The sequence below is a fragment of the Poecilia reticulata genome, chromosome 6, assembly GCF_904066995.2.
Source record: "Poecilia reticulata chromosome 6, P_reticulata-male-v2, whole genome shotgun sequence".
NCBI classification, from domain to species: Eukaryota; Metazoa; Chordata; class Actinopteri; order Cyprinodontiformes; family Poeciliidae; genus Poecilia; species Poecilia reticulata.
In genome coordinates this window covers 16,712,514-16,738,227 of record NC_088835.1, presented here as the reverse complement: position 1 = coordinate 16,738,227, position 25,714 = coordinate 16,712,514, and the positions used below count along the sequence as shown (strand labels likewise).

The following is a 25,714-nucleotide window of genomic DNA, read 5'->3' as shown; positions in this document are numbered from 1 at the left end:
GTCATCAGTCTTTCTAGATTCAGTACTCTCACCGCTACCTGTAACATTCGTGCATCACTAATTCTCTTGTTTTAATGTAAAATGCTATGTACCTACTGCCATCTAGTGGTAAGAACATTACATGATTACGCCGCTGCTGCTACTACAGCAGATACTCGAAGATGGCATTATTTGCAGACAATCTCAAAAAATCTTTTAAAACTAATTACGATATTTTTCGGACTATAGAGCGCACCATACTAGCACCCTCAATTAAAAAAATAAAATAAAATAAAAACTGGAAGCTGTTCTCGGTTTTCCATTAGGACCCAGCAGAGGGCTGCGTCCTAATAAATCTGCTGGACGCATCACTCCGTCTCCAAAGTCAAACCATGGTTTCGTTCACACTGAGCTTAAATGCAGCGGCTCTATTTCCCTCCTGTAGTGCCAACCCTCAACTTAAAAGCTGCATGATATGAGTTTGAAAACATTTCTCCGTCGTGCCTGCTGCTAGCATGTGCTTGTTCTAAATGAAAAGTAGCCGTTCTTCTTTGATTTACAATTTTGACTTCTAATGATTCACTTCCTGCTAGAGAGCCCCCTGGTGGTTGAAGAAAAATCCGCAGAAAAGCCACAGCGGGCTACAATACGCATGGTTCAAAGTTAAGGAAAAAAGTAGCAGCTTTTAGTCCGGAAAATACGGTACCGTAGTGAAATTGAATAATTTCCACGGCACACCTGACGATCACTCACGGCACACTAGTGTGCCGCGGAACAGTGGTTGAAAAACACTGTTTTAAATCTAGTGTACAGGAAAGTCAAGCTGATACACGCTTTGCTACATATTTCTAGAAAAAGAAAAGGTTGTAACATTGTGGGATATGTTGAAATGACATGCAGCACTGAACAAAAGTATTTTAAATGAGATCTTGTATTGACTCCTGAGTGAAAATGTAGTTTTCTGAACTGTGCTTTCTGTCACTTTTAGATTTACTCACCGCTTTACAAGTTCAGTTTTCATAAAAAACAAGAGTTTACGATTGATTCATCCTCAGCCGTTTCCTCATATGCGAAGCAGTCTTGGTAAAGTTGTAGCAAAATCTACAGTCACTTGTGTGTTTGATTTTGTTAGAAAGGGGTCAAGCAAACTATACCTCCACTCCCACTCATAAAAATCTCAGTTTATTAAAGGATTTATAGTGAGCTACCTGAAATGTAAGTGCTATCAAAGTCTCAGTGCACATCACCTGCGCAGTGCCTTGGCAGCTCAGATTTCATTTCACTGTAAAAATACTTTTTTTTTTCTTGCCAGTCTTTGCTAGATACTCAACCTTACATTATGAGTGAACAGACAGATTTAGTTGCAAGTTGGTCACTGAATTGCTGTTTCTAAAAATGACTGTGGCACTTCTTGCAGCAGTTACACTGCATGACACCTGTGCGTGTTGTGCACACAGTCTGGAAAAAAAAGTCTTGGGCATCTCCAGCCTTCGCTTGAATAGCATATCAGGCCATTTTTATCTTGTTCACTGCTACACAACACTTAAAAACAAAATAAAGTTGGGCTCTTTGTAATGCCTCTCCATAGATATATACAGGATTATTCTAAAAAGTTAGAATATTATAAAGATTATGTGGTATATTCATTTCTTACACATTAAATCAAATATTTCAAGTCTTTTTTTTCTTATTGTAATTTTGATTATTTTAGCTCACATATAGTGAAATACAGGTAAAAACTGGTGCTAAAATGTGAATAGTACTTTTTCTTTGTCTTTATTTAAATAAAGTAACTTTTTTAGATAGTCAAATCTAAATGATATGATTTTAAGATGGTGTACATATTTCAGTTATTTGCACCGTGTATTTATGTTGTCTTTTGAGCCTGTTACAGGATGCCACACCCTTCTCTATAAATGGCACAGCATCATAAGACACTCTGGCTTTGCATCAATGTGTGCCACCCTAAAATTCTCACTCACTCCATCAGGCCATCCCTTGAAAATATTTCTAGAGTTTCCCCAAAAAGACTTAACCTTGATCACTGTTAACCTTTGAAAGCTCGGATAAACGTAAACCCTTGAAAAATCTTTTTTTTTGTATAACATTTCCTATTTATGCTGTTTGAAAATAAAGCATGTAAGGAAAAAAACTACAAGAGGCTTAACTGAAAAATGTCCATTGAAAGCTTTGAAGCTGCAACTTTAAATATATTTTTGCTTAATCTTAAAGAGACATATCTGTACGTTCCTCATTAGATGTCATGATAATTTAGTAAGTGTCAGAAACTGATTGGCTACTTACCGCAGTGTTTCTCTATTTTTTTAATCATATTTGCTCTTTCTCATAACATCCCAGGACTCCTGCTGGGCAGCTTCATTCTGTCTCAGCTCAAAATAGTCATTATATGAAATTGTCTCTTGAGTTGAAGGGGTGGTTATAAAAAAATTAAAAAACTGGCAGTAACCAGGAAACAAAGGACTATATCACAAGATGTTCCAACTTGGAAATTTTCTTTCACAGAGAGAAGTACTTACTGTAATTGTTGGCTTATGAGCTGGAAAGCAGGAAGTGAATGGGTTTGCTCACATCACAGGCTGTCTGAAATGTGAAATTCCCTCAGTTTTCAACATTTCATGCAGAAACACCATTAGACTTCTGATGAAATGCTCTTTGTGCTTGGATATTGCTGTTTGATAAATATTCTGTATAAATCAACTCCTTGCTGTGTGGAAATCTCCCACAGTCTTGTTTTTTTCTTCTTTTGCACTCACTCTACTGCTTTACTCTAGAAATAACTCTTTTTCTGTCTCTTACTCCACTCAACATGCAGTCAGGTATTTCCATGAAGGAAAAGACTGGCCATTTCTGTCGCCTTTGCTCTGACAGAAGTATTATTAGGTGTAGCAGAAGTGGTTGGTGGAACAGCTGCAATATGTGACAGCAGTAAGGTGCGGCAAAAACTGACAGGTCTCCGACAGGACACACACTTGCTGAAGCTGCAGTTCAGAGCCAATTACCGAGCTCTGACATTGTCATTCTTCGCTTAACTGCTGGTCCTCTGTTGGTGCGTGTGTAGCAAGCAGATGTGTACTGAAGTATCTGCATTGAGAGACTGAACTATTAGAGGGATTATTTTAAAGATATTAATGTAATTTTTCATCAGACTGCTTCAGAGAATTGTTGGAGAACCTTAGGGGACAAACAACATCATAAAGACAGAAGCTCAATAGAGTTTTGGAAAAGTTTGAAACAGGATTTGGTTATTAAGAAGTATTTCAATCTTTGAGAATCTTAGATAGCTCCATGTAAACCAGTCATTGGAAATCGAAAGATTATCACCCAACTATTAAATACACTAAAAACACTTGCTGCAGACACAAAGTCTTGTTTGCAAGGCTGAAATGGTTTCACAACTAGATCACATAACATTTCAATAAAACATACAGTAGTTTTGTAGTTGTATATGACAAATTATGAATGTTTCAAAGCACTTAAGATGTATTGGGCATGTTCTGATAAAGTACTTTAAGCTCTTAATATCTTAACGTGGCATTTTCGTTTAGTATAAATCCAGGTTCGTTGTGCACAGAGGCTGAAGCAAACTGTTAGTCCAAGAGGAACCACACAGTTCACACTTCTGCATGGTCACAGCAACACTGATTTTGCAAATAAGATCCACAATCAAATCTTCAGTTCTGAGTTTCCTGCTGCTCCTGGACAGATGTTGACTGCATCCTCCAGCCTCTTTTTCCCCCCAAATATTCCAATTGTTTTGCACTGCAGTCTCTGGTGCTTCTTTTTGTCCTGTCTGCCTGTTTGCCTGTCAAACTGTCAAAGTCACCGGGCAGCACTCTCCTGCTAGGCTCCGGCTGTGAAATGTCACCTTTTAATATGATAATGTCTTTGGTCCCCGTGGTGCCATTAGGGAGAAAATCTGACTCCCCTGGACAGGTCTGTGTGTGCAGCTCTGCTGAAGACACACTCGTGAACAGCTACAGATAATAGACAGAACTGCTCAATAAGAAAATTTCTCCAGTACATATACCACACAGCGAGAGACGCATTACTATGTCTGTGCATGTATGTGTCCTTTATGACCTGTGTCATCCCTCTCCGTCTGTCCTTCTGCTGACTGGCCTTAAGAGTCAAGGGTCTACGGAGATGAGTAGACAGGTTGCATTAATTGTCTTAGAGATTTTTGGCGGAGACCTCTCAGCTCGATTCACTGTGTTGAACTTTATAGAACTAATCTTGCAACATTTTAATCCATGGCCCTACAGGCTGTGACCTAATAGAGCAGAGAGAGCACTGAACTTTCTTGGCTAACATATTCATCGGTGAACTTCCTGTCAGTTTTCTAACAAGGGAATAAGCCTTGACTGTTTTAAAGAACAAGCAGAAGGTAGTGTTTTTTTATTTTAAACACAAAATGTAGCAATGTAGCTACTTGAATAATAAGTGTCTCTGTCTGTGGGAAAAGCCGGCTGTCATATTTTGAAGGATGAGATGGAAACAGACGCATAGAGAATACATTTTATGCACATATGACAGTATGTCAGCAGTATTCGGCACCGAGGGTAAACAGAACAGGAGACGGCACCCTGATCTAAGTACTGTTGAAAATCAACCATTATTCTCTGTGCGTGTGTTTGTGTGTGTTTTGAGTCCATATCTCAAGACCCGGTCCATGTTTCTGAAAGTCAGCCAGCTTCTCTGTCTATATCTGCCACAACTGTGCCGTGGGCCTCGGAGGATGAGACTCAGTGGGAACAGGAGGCGGGGTGAAAGAGAACAAGGCAAAATAGAGAGAGATGGACATGCTGTGTGGACCCCCCACTGAGACAAGATAACACAGATGCCTGTGTAGGGACATCACATCTCTACTTACATTTCCTCCCTAAAGTGGGAGTGTTTTCTATTGATCTGTTAACATGACATTCACACAAACAGAGCAGGCAAGTTGTCATGGTTATTACTGGGGTTGCATGCAAATAAAATAATATCACTAAAATGACAATAAAGTCTGACATTTTGCTAAGCTCAGCATGCATGTCAGACAAAGCTAGTGAACACATATAAGAGATGTGAGATTTTAAGATTAAGTGAAGCATAAAAGTATAGATAAGCCAATAGAGATTCAGCTTTACAGCTATAACTGTGTAGGTATTGACCAGTTTGAGATTATCACATCATAACTTTACATAAAAATGTCATGGTTTGACTATATCGTGCAAAATTTGTGCAGTACAATATTACCACCAAAATTAAATTTATTTAAAATAAAATGTGAGAACTGTTGCGACTGCTTGTAAAACATATAAGATTGATTGTCGGAGCTATAATAAAATAACATTTATTGATTTTGATAGGAAAAAAATTGCTCAAGTAACTTTTAAAACTTAATCACCAAAAAATGTGGACTAAATGTACTTGTTTTCAACTGCTTATTGTTCAAAATGTTGCACATTTTTTTATTCTTTGACATTATATTGAGAAACAACAGGAACCAACAAGCCAGTATTAGCCGGTTCATCTGTCAAGCTATCAGTTTTGGGTAGCAAGCCTACAGTCAGCTGCTGTATAGACATGCCATTCATAGCTTGCCAACAATAGCTGTAAAGCGATATTACCTTAAGAGTGACAGATGTAACATCTTTAGTTTCAGCATAATCACTATGCATGTTTTTTTGCAGCTAGATATATTTCTAAAAGCTCAAATGTGTTTTGAATTTAAGCTTGGGAGGAGTGTACTAGCTTTCTTTCAGCCAGATGACTGCTTTCAGCAACATTCAGAGGTGGTTTTGCAGTTTAGAATTCTGAAATAAAGGGACGTTTACAATTTCGGGGAAATGCTTCTCTGCGCAATCAATTTCAGACACAGGAAGACGAGCCTCTGGTTTGTGCTCACCACTGACCTACTGCTTCTGCAGCTCTTTACGGCATGGTGGCAAAAGTGGTAGGAGCTCATCCCTCAATTGCTGGGTTTCTGGTTCGATTCCCACTCTGTCCACCTCTGTCATTGTGTCCTTGGACATGACAGTTCACCCTGTATCTTTAACACACAAATCTGTGTTAAAGATACGTGTGTTAAAGATACAGATTTGTGTTAACTGGATACAGATAACACAATTCACAAAAGATACAGATTTGTGTTACTTAATCACTTCACTTAAGAATCTTGTTTTTGCATTGTGTGGTCAAAAATTATTAAACCCTTGCTGATTCACATACCATTTTCTTAATTTCATTTTGGCTTGGCAATATTGACATACTATCTTCTTTTCAAATGAATGTTTGTCATGACACAAATATATTTCTTGTTCACTGTCTGACATGGGCTGCATAATAAAAAAAACTATAAAGGGGTCCAAAGACCCTCACAGACGGGTAGAAATGATAAAATTGACATCAAAGAGACCTTTCGGTCAGACAGAAAAGGAAGCAATATTTGAATTTTGCTCAAGTTGAGCAGAACCATAGCAACTCAAGATAATGGGATGCAAGTACAAGGGTCACCTTCTTCTCTTTTAGAATTCAATGCATAGAGATGGATAGCATCAGGAAGTGAAAATGACAGAAAACCCTGGAAAAGAAATTATGGTGTCAAAATAATTAAAGAGCATGCAGACTGTCGCAGCATTTAGATCAATTTCTGTCTAGCTTAGTCACTATGTTCTAGTTACCAATATTTTATTTCTTATTTTGAAAAGTGGCTCAAAGAGTTGGGCCTTTAGAAACCGGAAGACAAGAACTACTATTTGAAAGTATGCTTCCCTTTGATCAACTTAAAAATACACTTATAATACAAAATGTCAGTCATAATAAATCCACATTGTACTTTCTCATCTCTTTCTCATATATCATTGCAATTCCTAAAACCTTCAGCATTTTGGTCACCATTATTTGCATAAGGTGCTGGCCTTTAATCTAGTAAAAGTTGGTCCAACCTACTAATTAAATTAATTCAAGAAACAAATCCAGTGACATTCTAGGTATTTAGGATTATGTCCTAGATGACTGAGAATCTACCCCAATGTAAATTAATGGCAATCAGAGTGTGAAGTCATGACATTTGGAAAATAATAGCCGTCATTTCAGCTCACAAAATGCAATGGTACCTTCTAGAAAATGTTTGAGGGCTCTCTAGGTTAAATTGTGCTTCGGCAGATTCAATTAAAACTGTAAGACGGAAATATTTTATCACAAGAGAATATTGTGCATTTTTGTTGAACTTTGAGAAAGCCTAATTCTGTTGATGATGGGTGTTAGACATACCTGCTGAAGACACTGATATAGGGGAGAAGATGGATGAGAACGAAACATTTACTGCAGCATAATATTAGCTTTACCATGTCTTATACAACACAACCTATCTTTCTAGAGAAAGGCAAAACTTTATTAAGGCTCAGCATAGTCTAGGGCTGAGTTAAATCATTACAAGCTTGCAGCACTAACAACTGGCATAGGGAGTGGGGGTATCTTTGGCATGCAGCAGTTGGTAGTTGCTGTTGTTGCCTGCTCTGTTTCTCCCTCTGAGCCAGCGAGCTGGTGGCGGCTGCTGCTGTCGGGATAAGGACAACTAATTAGCCGGAGTGACTTTCTCTCCTCCTAAAGCTGCATGACATCAAAGTCACTCTGCTGTCCCCAAGCCCAGAGAGAGAACGGAAGAGAGGGAGAGGAGGGATGAAGAATTGAAGGGTGCATGTGGGGGGGAGGGTTGGGATAGTGGATGAACTTAAAGTTGCAATATTTTCTGAAGATGATTTGGAATATCAATGCTTTACTTATTTTTTAATTGATTTTTTTTAATAAACAGAGGGTTTTTTGTGTTTGTCTTGCCCTTGATTTACAAAATTCTTTAACCACACTTCCTTGATTGTATTTTGCTTCAAATTAGTCAAAGTTTGAATGTCATCATTTCGATTTTACACTTCCAGATTATAGTTAATAAATATAGTGAACTATAAGGCAACAATATAAAGGTAACCTCTAACTCAAAAGTTGATGTTGTGTTGAATCTCTACATGCCAAAAAATGAAAAAATAGAAGGTTTAATGTACTACTAAGGATGTTTTTTTGCTACAACAATCAGGCTGAATGGAAGATGAATTTCTATCAGGCTTTGGTTGCTATTTTTTGTAGTTGGCAGGGCTGTGACTTTTCTATTCTACTAACAAAGACACACTGATCTGAACTCCCCCATTGTAGCTCTGACTGCATGTTTCGGGTCATGGTTCTGCTGGTATGAAAACAGCCTTAGTGTCACATTTTATTGCCTCCTCTAACATTTGTGTCATTTAAAAAAAACAAAAAAAAACAAAAAAACAAAAACGCATTCCTGTATTTAGCTTCACCCATCTTCCCACATGGTCTCCACATGGTTTCCAAATGAGGATGCCTTATTTAGGGTCACCGTATGAAGATTTTTTTTCTTCTTCCTGCTGCACAAATCTGTTTTTATGTAAGAAAAAGAAAAATCCTTTTGTCCTCATCCAGCCAGAACACATTCTTTCACATATATTTCCTGTCCTCTACATAACTTATGGTAAACTGCAAACAGGTTCTTTTTGTGTCTTTCTTTCAACAATTACCTTTCTTTTTTTTGCCATTTTCCCATAGTGGCCAAGTTGATGGAGTGCACAAATAACGGTTTTCCTGATGACAAATATTTTCACCGTTGCTATGAGGCTCTGCAGCTTCTCTGACCTTGCCACAAGTCTCTTGTACATTTGTGACTTAATATATTCAATTCATACTCTTTTAATATGCCAATGATGCTTTTGAACAATGCACGTTCATGATGCTGTTTGGTCACTAATGTTTTATAATTAAGCATTGAAGATTTTCATAGACCATTTGTATTTATTAGATTTATTAGATTAGATTATAAACATTGGACTCTGTTTAATAATTATATGACTTCTGAAAATATGTCTTTTTAGGCCTGTCAAAGTAAAATTAGCTAAAACATATATGCAACCTTTTATTTGTTTCAAAAAATCCAATTATGGACTAATTTGTGTTGATTCACATAACGCCAATAAAGTTAAACAAGATTGTGGTGTGAAACACTGTAGAGAGGAAGGGGTATGAATACTTTCTACAAGGCTTTGTATACCAGCCAACATAAACTGTTGAGTGAGTGAGGAGCGTAATGCTTTGACCACATGAATCAGTTTTAATCATGTTATCCTGACACCTCAGTGACTGCGACACAGCTTTTCTCTCTGCCATCTTTTCTCTTTCCCTCCTAATGATTAGATTGGCCATTTTGTATTGCCGCCAGTGGGTTGGGTAAAGAGATGCCTGTGTGTGGATTGTGCACATCCATGCCTCAGAGCGTGCACAGACACTGCTTGAAATAAATGGCTTTCATATGTTCTGCCCCTGCGAGCTGATCTATCAGCTTTGTATGGTTCTCAAGCAGAAGTTGGGACGTAACTCACAGTTAGATCTTGATAGCTTGACTGCACACCAAGCTTATTGAGGTGGTTTAGCTGCTCCCTTCACTCTTTGTTTGTTTAGTGCATTTAAAGGTTATTTTTTACCCTACAATTTATAGAGATAAAACACGAAATATTAATCCAAAATCAGCTCTTCTTCTTGTAATTTTTATTTTATTTTATTTTATTTTAGAAAGTTTTTTTTTACATCTTTTTGTGAGCTAATTCTTCCCTCACAGCAATGTGAAGGAATGGATCTAATGTCATTGATATTCCCTAACAGGTAAAGCCTTTAAACAAGCTCTTTTCTAAATTATGAGCCAATATGAAGGCCACTCAGCATTCTGCTTCCTAATCTGGTCTCAAGTCACTGTTCATAAATCAATGTGTATTACCGTTTTTTACCAGCTTTGTTGACAAAGCTCTGTTGAAATTGGAAATGTGCAATCAATTTAATCCACAGGGTGTCAGATATTTGCAGCTTGTAGACTATAATATTAACTTTAACTTCACCAACATTCCCTTTTTATTTTGGTTGTCGTTAGTTGAAAATGCAAAACATTAAATCACTATAAACCGAACTCTTGAGGGAGTCTTATTTTGTGCCGCTTTAAACAGCTCTTTTTGCTGTTGCTTCATGCCATGGCAAAGCTTATCAAACACGCGGTGTTGTTTGATTTTTACCTTTCATATATCTTATCAAGATAAAACAGAGATGAGTGTAGACAGAATAATGAAATGGAGGTGAACAGAACAGAAGATGTAGCGGGATCCCCCATCGAGCGCGACAGGAGACAGACGGACGTCCAAATCGATGGTGTTTGTTTCTCCTTTCAAAGGGATCAGCCGCTATGTTGTCAGATAGATGAGATATTTATTTGCTCCCTTTTCTGCTATGCTTATTTATGTCGGGCTCATCATATCTGCTTCTTTCATTAAGAATAATGTTGTGGGATGATAACTTTTTGCTCAGTTTTTAAGAGCTTGTTTATTTCTTGGTTTTATCTTGAGATTTGTTAATCTTTTAATGTAACCGTTTGATCTAGTGTGTTTTCATGCGTGTTTCTGTGTGAATACGCGTAATCCTATCTATCACAATTTGGAATAAATACATTTATTCTTCATATTGCAATTTTTTCTTTTCCTTACAGAGCTTAGCATTTTTTTTCTTTTGCCATAGGCATCTCGAGTAAATGAAGGCACCCGGCACTTTTAGCACTAGCTGCTCCTTTTTCTTGACACCTCTGAGCATTGATTGTTAATGACCTCAGTGTGCTGACATTTCTCCACTCACTAACAAATGAGCACTGAGTTCATTTGACATGAACTCTGTAAATCCTAATTAACGAATGTGGAAGCTGAAAGGGACGTCAATTTTTAAAGTTTTTAGTTAACTCGTCCATCTGATATAGACTGAGCTGTTTGTAGCTTATGTGGCGAAAAGTAAAGTATATAAAACAAGTCTTTGTTCAACTTTGTGGTACTTGTAATTCTCCCTCATACTCATGAATTTGGCAGATATGTTATCATATTTCTCAAAAACAATTGTACACTTTAAATGAACTTTTTTCCCCATAATTTGGTGAACTCATTGCTGTAACTTTTCCATAGCAAGGTGTGGAGATTTTCCATTTAATTCCCATCTTTTTCTCTTTATTGTGCACAGTTGCACAATAACCTTGTTTTAAAGTTTTGCAATTTTCTGAACAAAGGTAGCTCAATACACCTGCGTCTTACTTGACTGATTATATTTTCTTTCAGCGTTTTAAGATTTGCTAATAGAAATGGCCATTGAGTTGCATCAGATGCCCCAGGGAAAGATGCAATTTTGAATATGAAAAGAGGCCTAATTTAGGTTAATAAACATAAGAAGAGTACAGAAGATGATCCTCAATGTATTAAATGTTAATTGGTTTATGAACCAAAATTATGATCAGAGAAATATTCTCAAAAGTGATTTCTTCTGTTTGTTTCCAGCAGTAGACAAATTTGGCACAACAGACATTCAGAAAGCTGAAGCAATATATGAAAATTTTGTGAAAAAGTTCCATAGTTTTTGTTTCTCATTTCAGAAAGTGAAACGCTTGTATTATACAAACTTATTACACATAGCAAAATATTTTATCTTGAAACTTGAAATGTAGCATTACAGAGAATTAGAAACGTATATAAGATCAATAAAAAGAACAATCAAAAAGTGTTTTTCTTTGTACTTGGTTGGGGCTCCAACACAGCCCTTCATTTCTTCTGAAGGTCCCATAAATTATCAATGATTTTGCATTACAATCTTTTTAAGGCTGTGGTTATCTGTGATGCTGGTGCACTTTTTCCTATCTTTTTCTTTCCACTCAACTGACTGTGAATAAGTTTGAATACATTGCCACAAAGTTATATAAAACAAAGGCTTGACATATTAAATATTTTTGATGTATTATTAATGTCCTATATGTAATGAATGTATATAATGAGTTCACAGACTAGGGATACAAAAGTATTACTACTGACTGCCTGAAAAATCAGTTTTCTTGTAAATTGCCTTTGCATCATCATGTAGTACTCATACTCAAACACCAACATGGTGTTTACAACATGGCCGTCTCCACTTTTACACCTACATAGAAGTTCATTATTACACCCATTTGTGGAAGACCTCTGCCATCAAAGTCAATTAGGACCAAGGTTATCCACGGACATGTCTGTTAGTATGGAATGATGTGGCTTGCCATGAGTTTAAATGTCTTCCTGATGGATCCGTCAACAGAACAGAAACATGATTACAGAGACTGAATGAGCGAAACCAAGAGTAAATGAGGGGCAGGAGAGAAAGATGAAGGAGGGGGAGGAATACTAAAATTGGGTTTGGGTGGGAAGCAGTAATGAGAGCCATTTCATAGGATGGTAGATGGATAAAGGATACGGATTAGCAAGCCAGGAAAGACTGTGTCCTGATTGATTTACATGTCTCTGACATTGATCAGACTCCCCAGTGGAGGGACTTTACCTGCTATGTTCAAAGGATGACTGATAAAGTGATTATCTAAAAACCCTGCTGTGTTTTCTGACTGTGTATCTGTGTTTATATGTGTGAAGATGTGCAGTTGTATTTCAAGAGGTTCCCAAGGTGGAGAGAAAACCAATAAGCAAAGAGAGATGAAAGTAAGGGGAAGAATATTTTTTTCACCTTCAGTTTAGCAGCTTTGACAGGAATAGAACTGTACAGTTACGGTTTTATTTCATATTTGTCCTGCTCTCTGTGGGTCCAACTCAGTTGTGGAAGATAACAAAGTTACCTGTATGAACTTGTTACCTCAACAAATGCGGTTAAACGTGCGACCCTGAACTTGTCTTTGTAGATTCCTTATCCAATTTGGAAGAAACAGGTTTTTTCCAAAAACAGATTTTGTCAACATAAAGTTGAAAATGTTGTGATGAACAACAAGAGTTACGCCTTGACTCCCTGTTACGAAGGTCTTTAAACACAGTTGTGAAGTGTATATTTGAATTGTGGACACATAGTGTCAAATTCTTCTCTTTCGGCAATAATGAAAAAGCTCACAGACACAAATCCATGTACACACCAGTTTGGCTACCCTCTGTAACTGGGAGAAAACACAATTTGTGTCCCACTGGCTCACTGACCAACATATGGATGGAAGTCGCTCATGGCTTGCAGTGATCAGTGGTGTGTGAGTACACTGTTTCATAGTCATGTGTCTACATGTCATAAGTATGAATGGATGACTTACTGACTGGTGTTGTTTGTGAGCCAGTAGCCAAGCTGTGCCATGTTCTCCCCATCTGCTCATTTACAGTTGGCTAACTGTGGTCTTCCGTCCGGTCGTTACCTCAATAATGCTCCTTCATCCAACTGTCAAGTTTACATTTATTTGATGCATGCACACAAAATTGATCTGTTTAAAGACCATATTAAAATGTCTCAAAGATTTTAAGAAGGGAAACTAGACAAAATCTTGTCTTCTGGTCATCTTATGCTTTTGGGAGAAGGTAAAGTTGAGTGCAAATTTATTTCTACACTTGGACTAGATTTAAAGTAACAAGAATCTTTTAAGAAATAATAAAACAAAAAAAAATTAAAAAGGAGTGAGTTTTGAATACCATATTTTTTCCCTTGCTTACATTTTCTTAAAATCTATGGGGACATCTTTCTAATTGCTGACCAGCCTTTTGCATGTTTCTACTGGTAATTTGATCATTTCTTTTTTGGGGCGAGCTCAAAGACCATTTGGCGCTGAAAGGCCCTCTTTGCCATTAACCTAATCTTAAGCACAGGTTCACAGATTCTCTTTAGTGAACAATTATTTTGGAGAAAAAAAATTGTTGCATGCTGAAAAGTAATTATACCCTTTCATAATAGTCAATAAGAAATCAGTTATTGGAATTCTAGCAATTAAATGCTTCTGGTATTTGCAGACAGCAGGCGAGGTTTTTGGACGTCTCAACCGGTAATTTTGACCATTCATCTGTTGTTGAGGTTGAAACGCCTCCTGGCTCTCTCAGATTCAAGTTGGGACTCTGGCTGCCCCACTTCAGACCATTTATATTACAGCCACTCACCAACATATTGGTAAAATGAAATGATTAATTTGCCTCTAAATCTGCCAGGAGGAAAACTCATTTTGGGCTTGACTGTAGATGACTTGTCTGGTGAAATCCAAGTGAGACAACAAATAGATTGCCTGCCGACGTCCAAATTCGTGGCAGAGGTCCCATGCGAGTCTCAAGTTCAAATTCAACATGGCTGCTGGGTATAAAACTAAAGAAAGTTTCAGAAATACACAATTTATTTTCTTCTGAGACTTTGGACCTTGTGAAACCAGTCACACACAGTACTGTAAGTGTGAAACATCAATCTTTAAATATGTTCCTTTGCGTTTGATTAAAAAAAAAAAAAAGTTAATAAGCATTTTTATCTTAAGTGGTTAGGTTTGCTACAACAATTGGTAAGTCCTACAACCCCACCTGAATTCAAAGTTCCAAGACATATTCACTGCAGGGTTAACATTAAAAAAATTACAAATTAAATTAGTCCAAAAAAGAAAAAAAGCAGATTCATGAATGCAACAATATTTAAAAAACCTTACTGTAGGATATTTTTTAATTTTAAAATTTTAGTTACACATACATGTTGCATGTGTTGCATGTGTTGACCTGGTCTCTATAAATACCGTACTGTATGTATTCAGCGTTTGTATTCAGAAGGTGAATTAAAATGCACTGCACTTTTCGGATTTATCGGTTAAAACGTGTCAAACCTCCAAATTAAATGGGGTATAAATTTTTTCTCTAGGCACTCTCATTGAATTAATCCCTTGTTTCCTTTAAGTTCACAAGCTTAGCAGTTTTGATTGTTTGCTCATCACCTTGTTATCACGTTTGGTTTGCGTTATGATCCTGCTGAAAAGGCGTCCGTTCACCATGTTGTATTAATTAACTGCATAAGAGCCTGCAGGACCCGAGGGGTTTTTGAGGTGGGTTGATAGAGATTGCACTGCCTCTCTTTACTCTCAATCCTTAACAATTATTCCTCATCAATACAGAGAATTGCATATTTTTCTCTTTGGAAGCCTTCCATATTCACTCCATCTCCCTTTGTTTATCCTATTGTTTTTATTTTTATTTTTTATATCTACCCAGTTATTCTTGCATTTACTTTGGTCTCCATGTTGGCAAGCCACCCGCATGTTTTCTTTTTTTTTTTTTCCTGACACACATGGCTGCCCTGTTGACTTTGATCCTCAGATCTTGGTATCAAGGGACCTTTCGCTGGCATGCCTGGGGGAGGTGACAGAAATATCTGTGTTTTCCTTCTGCGTGCAAGAGAGCGAATGAGGTAAAGGACTGAGACAGTGTGAGGTGCAATAATGGCTGAGTGAGAGATGACAGAGCCTGTGATCCATTATTTTCCCCTTTGAGATTTTGGGCTGGTCCCTCTGTGTGGTCGCTCTTTGACATACGCAGCATCAATCTAATCACCTTGCATCTTTTTGCCTGTCTCTGTCTTTCTTTAATCCTCTGTCATCTCTTGCTAACCACTATGATCTAACCAGTAATTTGTTTGTGCATCCTTTCAGTCATTCAGGTGCAGGGCTGTAATTTAGAGAATCAATTGCCAGCTGATGGAGCTTTGCTAAAGTTGTTCTCGTACTCTGAATGTGGAGCGTCATTTTCTTATTGCCTCATTTGTCCTGAGAGCCCCCACACGTTCCAGTTCTTCTCGCCTGTGCCTTTCATACACGACTTTATGAAAATAATACATTATCCATACTTAAAATTCAGTTTTAGTAACAAATGTCATAGCAAAAGCTAAAGGCCAAGATGAAGAAAATCATTTTTCTAAAGGATCTGATAAAGCAAATGAGAGTGTCATTGTAAATGTCTCTCTGGGGTTATTATGTTTACTGGCTACCAAAAAGACCCCTAACCCCAGACTGAGCAATTGTAACATGGATATAAAGTTTCATTTTGAGACGGGTTCAGCATATAAAATCTGTGCCCAACCATTATACGAAAACTTTGGTTTACTCTACATCAGTGTTTCTCAATCTTTTTTGGCCCAGCGCCCCCCTAGCCCTTATCCATGTCCCTCACCGCCCCCCACCAAAGAATTTGCAGGCTACTTTGCACTGACTATTATTATATCATTAATATTACTATCACTATTGTAGATGTTTTGATTTTTATTCTTGTTTCTGTATTTATCATCAAAAATAATTTCCCAGAGAACAAAAAAGTAATGGGAATAGAAATTATTTTCACAGGCGTCTATGAAAAATGCAATGAACATTCAACTTAAAATTGGTAGGCCTAACAGCAGCCAATCAGAGTGGAAACAATATTCTTATTTTGTGCCATTTTCTAGTTGTTAAATATTGCACAAAATGAGCAGATAAAAGATGTTCAACATGCCAGTTTAAACTTTGAACTATTTGCAAAACGACTGAGCTCTGCAACATTAAACCATGGATAGAACTGTAACTACATTAATCATGGCTCTTCTTCTCTTCAGTGTTTGTCAGTTTATGGTGGTGCAGCTCTGTGTTGCCTTCAGGAGAATGGGACATCAGAGTATCATCCATAAAATTTCACCCACATGGCATTTATTGTGCAAACCAGAGCTTTCAGTGGAAAAACAAAAGTTCCAGATCCGTTTAATGCCATACAAATATGAGACAGAAACATGGATTATATCTTTATACAGACCTGTCTATTGATTTATAGATTTATAGTTTTACTGGACAGAAATTACAAAGAACAAATCTGGTTCTTAATCAAATCCTAATGAGTCAAATTGAAAGTGTCATGGAGTCGTCAGCCTCATGACATTAACACTGACATTAAAAATAATATTGCAGAAATAAATACCTAATTAAAAACATAAATAAGTGATCAGTTCTTTACTGTTATGGACTGTAAGATATATTTATTCTCAGTACTAGATATGGTCTCAACAAACCCATGACATTTCAACAATATTATTTTACCTTTTATCTGGAAATAGTGTCTGTTTATTCTTCCTACACAGTCCTCTGTATTAATTATTGCTCGAAAGGTCTTGCCATACCACTTTATTCCTCTGTATTTACTTTAGTTTCTTAGTTTATTCTTGCATTTTGTTCTTCATTCATTTCCATCTAGTTTCCTTTGATTAGTATTATCCTCTCTTGGTTTATTGCTATGTACACTTTAGTTTCTTTCCTGTTGCTAGATTTACTTGATCATTTATTGACGCTTCTCCTGTTTCAGAGTTTTGCGCAATGTGCGCGTCTTTTTTTTTTTTTAAGCCCCTAAGGTGCAGGACGGTCGGGAAGCGTATCGATGGGGAAAAGGCAGACTGACATAAACATTTTAAAACAACGGAAACAATTTCTGCATTCTGATTATTGAAATTTAAAAGTGCTGTGGTACCGTTATTCTATCACCCCTCTTTCATACCGGACCACTTACAGCACCGGTGTTAACGCTATAAAATGAACGCTCTCTATCGTGGTATCACCCATGGAGGGATTTTTTGATTTCTTTATTTAAATGGGTTAATTTTTCAGAGGGATACACAGTGAAGGTATCGTGATTTTAGCTACCAGTAGCAGGAGAACGGAGCTGCGCCAAGAAGCTAACAGAAGCTAACAAACACTGAATAGAAGAAGAGCTACCATTGATACAGATGCAGCCAAGCATGGTTTAATGTTACACAATACAGTTTTACAAAGTTGCTCAAAGTCTAAACTGGCATTGTTGTGCATTTAAGGTGTAAAGTTTACCTTAGACCAAACGCCCCCCAAAGGCATCCCAGCGCCCCCCTTTTGTAAAAGTGTCCGCCAGCGCCCCCTGCCGTCCTCTGAACGCCCCCTGGGGGGCGGTACCGCCCACGTTGAGAACCGCTATTCTACAACAAGAATCACCAACTGATCTTCTTTTGTGTGGAGGGATGCGACTCAAATTGGAAACCCTGTGTAAGTTAGAGTAGTCGGTCCCAATCTTCACATTCTCTAACAAGCTCCTCTTCTGCTCATAATCACCAAAATAATAACCACCACTGCTTGCTCTCAGCCACTGGATTTGGATGATGTTTTTCCCCCTCAGTTTTATCTTGGAGGATTGATCAAATTGGTATTTGAAATTGTGGCAAATCATAAGAGGAAGACAGAAGGCAAGAATGATAAAAAGGTAAGGTGTGTTCAGCCGACCACCTGTCCACCTGTGCGTGTGTGTGTGTGTTAGTGATCGGTGCTCAAGAGTCTGCTAATGAAGTACTTTGGAGAAATGGCAGCTGAATAGAAGTGCCTACACTCACAGATGTGAAACTTAATGAGAAAGAGTGTGCTATATTCAGGATACAGGCCAAGACAGAATATGGCCACCTGGAATTTAAAACTTTTGGAGGGGGTGGATGTGTGCATTTGGCGGTCTGATAAAAAGTGAGAAAGCAATTACTCACTGTCTTATGCTTGGAGTAGATGAGCAATAATTTATTCAGCAGCACAACACATTTTTTCCTCTCCTTTTTGCAATTAATAGAAAGCGAGTTGTCACTGTATTTTCAAATCGTTGTGGGATAATCACTGTTGTTTAATTCAACAGTTTTGTTTATATCATGAAAGAGCAAAACCTGGTTCACAGATTTACATTAGTGCATTAATCAGCAGCTAATCTAATAAGAAGGCGGTTTTAGTCCTAAGCCTTTACACTGAGCCTCGTTTCTCTTATTTAATTAACAAAAGACTGGAGAGGGGAATCTTAGGAAGCCAGCTGCCTGATTTGAGGCATTTCGGTGGCTCATCCCCACCTGAGACCTGCTTAGCATTAGTCTCTTTGCAGGGAACCCCACTGCTAGGCCAGACACCACGGGCTTGCTCTTAATAACACACCTCAGCCTAAGGTGAGAAAGTGGCATAGTTTAGGGCTGCTGATGGAACTCATTAGTTTCTGGATTAGTCCAAGTGCTTTCATTACGTGGTACTTCATGGTACTGTTAACTATGCATTTACCACTTTACCCCATTTAGATTAGCTTGGTCCTTAGATTTAACACCGTTCCCACCTGTGACTTTTTAAGGCTTTACTTCGCTTGCCCTGTGCTAGGCTTTTCCTCAAGAGAGATTAAATATGATCGCTCAGCAGGGGAGAGGTGTCTGTCAACCAGCTGTGAGATAGGAACTTGACTTAAAGGAAGAAAACCTTAAAAAGGTTGTATCTTGTGAAGTAAAATCACACAGAACTACACAAGAGGTAAAAAAAAAAAAGTGCTGGAAACAAGATAACATATTAGAGTATATACAGTGGATTGGAAAAGTATCCATAACTCTTAACTGTTTTAGTTAGTCATGTTACAACAATGCCTTCAATATACTGTTTTGGGATGTTATGCTATTTATGTGACCAATTAAAATTAAAATGTTAACCTCTAAAACAGCATTTTTTTATGCTTTGGCAAGTGTTTTTTTTTTCTTTTTTCTAGGACTACATTTTACTTAACTCCATTAATATCCTCTATAACTTTAGACGGCTTCCCAGTGTCCATGCCAAAGAAACGTACGTTTAATGATGAAAATGCTGTTGGGTTGATGTGCTGTGTCGTTTTCTGTTCATGTTTAGCTTTTTTGTTTGGATTCGTCAACCTTTTTTCCTTAAATGTCGCTTCCATGGCTTGTGGCTGACTCAAACAGGTACTCTGGTTTTCTTTCAACATGGGTTGTCTTGTTGCCACTCTTCCACAAAGAATTTATAAGTAGTAGCTGTCTCCCACCTGAGATGTGAATCTCTGTAACTCCTTCATAGTATCTACAATATTCTCTGCTCTCTGTTTTGCCCTTGAGTTGAGATGATTTTAATATTTTTTAGTGTTTGCATCTGGCATTTAACAAGTCACAGTACTCAGTTTGCTTACAAATTATTAGCTTATATGTTTTTTTTTAATCTATGAAGTACCTAAAATACTGACAAACTCTAATCCTCCTTGAAACCTTTTTCAACACTTAAGCTGTATGTCATCAGTCAGCACAAGAAGAGGTGTATTTGTCAACTAGCAGGTCAAATCAAGAACTACTTCTTGGTTCAAAATAAGAGACTCGGGCAGAGACACATTTATTTGGCGATCATAATAATGGCTTAAACTTACTTAACAAGATGACATCACATGCTGACGTCAACTGGTTAAATATTTGTGGAATAAAAAAAAAATCGTGTGACCTTTTTAATTACATGCTGAAGACCTCATCACACCATGACTATTTAGAGTAAATGGTTAATCTTAGTTGTATTAATACTAGTAGGCTACTTTACTGTAGGCTACTTTAAAAGCTTCACGTTTATTTATTGGAAAATGATTAAGTTTAATTAGGCTGTATTTTCTTTTTATCGTAATGTTTTGTGACTTATGACCTTTTCAAGTGTGTTGATGAGCGTTGTTATCTTTGAGACTATAATTATTAATCATGTATCTAGATGGATTACAGGTAGCACTGACGGGAGCAATTATTGGTAAATGACATTGTTAAAAATAATTATTTTTGAGGGGCTTTATTTCACACCCAGCTGAGCAAACAGCTTTATAGGAATTTAACAGAAACACGGCGAGCCGACAGATCAAAGTTTGCTTTCGTTCCGCAGAAATGCTCATGAAAACCCAAACACTGTGAGGAAGACATAAAAGCAACGTGAAGGCTGTCACAGGCATGGTGAAACTGACTTTGATGAAATCAAGTTAAGACAGAAGAGCCTTTAATTCACATGACTCTTTGATCTCCATCTTTGTCAGGAAAAGTTAGAATCCATTTGAAATGTGAAAGAGTAGGGTGAGCAGATAACATGGAGGAGAGCAGGCTTGCTGAGGATTAGCAGTGGCTTCTGTCAGAGTGGTTTCCCATGCTGATTTTCAGTGTCAGCTGAACATGCTGACAACGATCTCTAGAGATGCTGACACAAGTCCAAACTGATCAGCTCTATTATGGTGAATTTCGACTCTCGCCGCTCTCAATAGTGAACTGAAAATATCTCTCAGAAGCTCAGAAGTTGTAAAGTCTAGAGTCGACTCCTCGCTTGTTCTGACTTGTTCTGTCTTTATATGAACAATCAATATGTCAGACACTTGTGGAATAAAGGAGCTACTGAAGGAGCTGTCTGGACATTTTACACTCCTTTGTATCCAGAGGCTGCAGGCTTGGTGGACAGAAATACCCGATTATGACAGGTTGCTCTCTGCGCTGCTGTCTAAACAAGCTGGCCCTTATACAGCAAAAGAACACCACTGGAATATGAAATAAAATTCAGTATGAACAATGCATTGAAAAAGTATTAGACCTGTCTTTTATTTTTTAGTATTACAACTACAGTTTTACTGGGATTTTCTCATGAAAATAATATGTGAATGTATGTCGAGCCCTATCCTACTGTTTTAACAAAGCTAGCCGGAGCTCAGGTTGAGTAGATAACAGTACAGTTTTTATTAGATAAATTGTACAAAAATGCAGTTTTGTGTGTTTTTGTACCAAAAACTGGGCAAAATATCATATGTAGGAACCTGATGGATACATCCTCCTAAAAGACTTACATCATGTAATTGCATCAAAAAATGTTTGTAAAACATGTTATATGTATAATTTTACCTTTCTACATCACAGCTATTCACTACTTTGTGTTGATACCTACTCCCTACCATAAAACACATAAAATGTTGATCTTGTGTAATTCGAAAAGGAGGTATGAATACTTTTGCTAGCCATAGTAGTTTCTACCCCTTTTTTTTAAGCAGCCCACATTTCTACTTGTGCTTGGGAGATAAATGGTAGAAATATGTTTTTGACTTGCATTATTCTATCTCCTGATTTTCCTGATCTACCTCACAAATGACTCCCAGCTAACCTCAAGATAAACCCACTGGCTAGACCTCATCTTATAAAAATAAAGAAGAAGGATTGAGGGTTTATTAATATTTTTATTGGAATTTAACAGTGTGAATTTTTTAGTAATCAAATCCTCTTTTGCTCTTTTCCCTCTGAATGTTTCTCTTTCTCTCTTACAGGTGGAGCGAGAAATAGCTATTTTGAAGCTCATAGAACACCCACATGTTTTAAAGCTTCACGACGTCTATGAAAATAAAAAATACTTGTAAGTATGATCAATTTCTTCCACCAGTCAAAACTCTTTTCTTTATTTCAAATTTTCCTTTATTGCAGTCTCGGGTTACATAAAGTATTTAAGTTGTAACATCTGTAGAAATGTTCATCTGTCCACCGTTTCATTAGTTTGTCTGTCTATTCACTCAGCTGCCCATCCATCTGTTTGCACCTTTTTCAACGGTCTTGCTGACTGTTGCAGGTCGCATATCTAAATGCAGAAATGTTCGCAGTATTTAAGTTAAGTATTTATGTGTCCTTTGCTCTTGAAATTTAGTCTGGGAAAGTATGGAACTTTTACATAAAATAAAAAAAAATCTAAGGAACTTTTTACATTATATTCACTGTTAATGATATCATTTCTCTCAGGTGGTCTCTTAGGAGTAGTGATTTTAATGCAGCAGATCATCTTATGATTGCAGGGCAACTGTGACTGCCTTCAAGGGCTTGGATGCTCCATTAGTACTGGCATTGAGCATTTATTTGGTCACGCACACCAGGGGACTGCTAATAGCAAGGGGGAAGTCACTGTAATAAAAACGTCACGATGTGCTTATCAGCGTCAACACCACCGCATTAAGAAACATTTGCCATGGAGAGGCGACTGCAGCAGCTGTGTTTACACACAGACGCTAAATCTATTAACTAAGTTTAACAGCACTGAGTGACAACCCCATCAGTTAGAAGACCTCCCGATCTGCAGAGGATTGCTTGTCAACTAAATTCAGTTACTTCTTATCTGCAGCTTTATGGGTCATGTACAGTATTGGGCATGCTGAATGGTCCATGCCATCCTTTTCAGAGGCTATGGCATGCAGAAAATTTGAATTCAAGTCAGTAATTGGATTTTGAAAATCTCATTTTTTGCTCATTGCTTCATCACTTTTGACAGACGGTCACCAGTAGCATCACAGAAGACAAATTACTTTACATTTGCGTAAAGCGTCAGACTCCAACACATAAACCCGTATCACTAATGCGATTTTGCTCTTCACATGGTTCAGATTCCTGCTCGGATATCACCACTTGAAAGCCATTAATTGATAGGCATGCAGCGTGTTTGGTTTTAGCACTCCCAGAGCTTTAAAGATTTATTATTTTTGCTGGCACAAATCCTACAGCAAGCTGTTAAAACTAATGTGGTGTTTATGTATATGGGAGGTGGCGAGAATTTGATACTTAGCCCAACAATAAGTTATTTATAGGTTGAATGAATGAACATATTATGACACTGAGATAAATTATGCCTTTAAAAATGAAAAATGCTCACGTCTGAGACTGCAGTGCATCTTGGAACCCTTGATTTGTGTGCGCGTGTTGTTTTCAGTTTATTTAGAGCTTAGGTAACAAAATGGTAGCCTCAAGTTCCTTTTACATTATAAATTAGAAACTTTAAAAAAAATTTGTTGCAAATCCTGTAGTTTGCCATAGATTTTGTAAGCCATTTGCTTTCTTTGTACAATTGAAAAAAAAAAAGATCAAACCCTTAAAGAAATAACTAGTTAGAACTGTTAAACTAAATCCTTGTAGGTATGGTAGCTACTGGGACAGAGATCTCTTACAAAAATTACATTTGGTTTGTCTTTGATTAGTTTTGATTTGTTTTTAAGATATTTATAATAAAAAATATTTAGAAAGTATTACATAACTGAAACAATAATTGAAATACCAACTCATTAAACTTAGCTTAAAGAAGTTGTGGCAAATTATGGACCACAAGGGCTGTGTGTTCTGCATAATTTAGATATCACTGCTCCAAACACACCTGTTCTACATCACTGGCTCATTAAAAGGCCTCTGCAGAAGTTGTTAAGTTGTTGACATGCTGAGGTGGTAATAATCCATTTGAATTTAACAAAATTCCAAATTAATGCTATTTTTCCCCCTTATATTGTTTCCTGTGTCTTATCTAGGTTATACAGCTTCAGTAGCTGTGTATGACCAGTGTTTCAGAAAGTTTTCTTCTAACAAAATGTGTCTCAGAGGAAGTGGTGCCTATATATATATATATATCTATCTATCTATCTATCTATCTATCTATCTATCTATCTATCTATCTATCTATCTATCTATCTATCTATCTATCTATCTATCTATCTATCTATCTATCTATCTATCTATCTATCTATCTATCTATCTATCTATCTATCTATATATATATATATATATATATATATATATATATATATATATATATATATATATATATATATATATATATATATATATGTACATATATATATATATATATATATATATGTACTGGTTATAGAAAAGAACAAAAACGGTTATGTAGAGATCTACTTTGAACCAGAAGTCAGGGAAATCAGTAGAGAAATATTTTTCTTTGTTTTGTCTTTCTTTGTTCCATTTTTCCATTAAACTTGAAATACACTTTGATGTTAAATTTATAGCTGCATAATGCAAAATCTAATGCAAATATTTATTTATCTAAATCACAAAGGCTGCTAACAGTCTTTGAGTTCTTATGAAATAGAACCAGTTTCTGTTTCAGTTTTCTTTTCTTGATACTGATTAAAAAAAAAATTAGTCTAAAAAAATCTTATATAGAGTCCAAGAACTGTAATCAGGCCTACAGAACCTCTGTTAAATGCAGACATATTTTTAAACCTTTGTTCCACTGGTTTTCTGTTTAAACAAAACAACTACTATTGTTGTTGTGTGGACCCCATAATAAAAAGAAAAACGTGTAGATTTTTTTCCCATTTAATTGATTTGTTTATTGATTTTTTTTTTCAGAAAACCTGCCTTTATCCGTAATCCTGAATGTGCATGTTATGCATCTCTTGAGTTTCTTTTGGCTAAGAAATAAACTTAACATTTACACCCAAAACAATCTCACTGGTATAAAAGTAAATTAACGTGCCTCGACTACAGGGTTCCAAAACAATTGTTGGATCGGAAAAAAAACTGTTGTGCTCTATTCAATTTTAAACCTGATATAGATACACATCCTTGTCAATTTTCCCTGCTTCTTAGGTTAGTCTATATTTTTCATGTTTACATGTATCCTGTTTCACTTATTTAGAAGTAAATGGCATATGTGCTGTAGTTCCTGAGGATTTACTGCAGCCAGACTTTTGGCTAAAGGGAGACCATGCTTGGTGGCCAGTACAGTCTGCAGCACCATATGGTAATCAGTGAAACTGAAATGATGGATGTGCACCTCATATTTTTTCCAAGTAGATAGTCAAAAAAAAAAAAAGCCTTTTTGTATTTCAACTTGTGCTTGTTATGAATAAAGTACTTTTTATGCGAGACATAAGAGCAGAGCGAAACCAGGGGCCAGCTGGATTTCAACCCGGAGATGAAGCTTTGTTCTTGGGTCAGTGAAGATTTATCTTCATCCTGTCCCCTCAGAGCTGCAGACCATGGCCGAGCTATATATTCAGGATGACAGACTGGCTCTGTAAAAGTCTGACCACACAGACTTGAAGGCTACCTCAGCAGAAACTCTTTGAAAAAAATATGGCACGGATATGTTGGCTTTCTTTTTTTAAATTCATGATTGCTCCAGTGTTTGTGTAACACAAAATGTCAAAGAATCAGAATTCCCCACATATTTAGAACTTCGGGCTGCGAAAAACTCATGTTACATCAGTTCTGACAGTAACGTAAGGTCTTTGGGTTTATTTTC

The 25,714-nt window shown here is 37.0% G+C and overlaps 1 protein-coding gene across 4 annotated transcripts in view; it reads left to right on the top strand.

Moving 5' to 3' along the window:
• Positions 1 to 25,714, top strand: part of brsk2a (BR serine/threonine kinase 2a) — a 189,050-nt gene that overhangs the window by 110,930 nt on the left and 52,406 nt on the right. For all 4 annotated transcript variants that reach the window (XM_017305359.2, XM_081608049.1, XM_017305357.2 and 1 more), the window contains exon 3: positions 21,963 to 22,048. In XM_017305359.2, the coding sequence (XP_017160848.1) occupies positions 21,963 to 22,048 (86 nt within the window). The remainder of the gene's footprint in view (positions 1 to 21,962; positions 22,049 to 25,714) is intronic.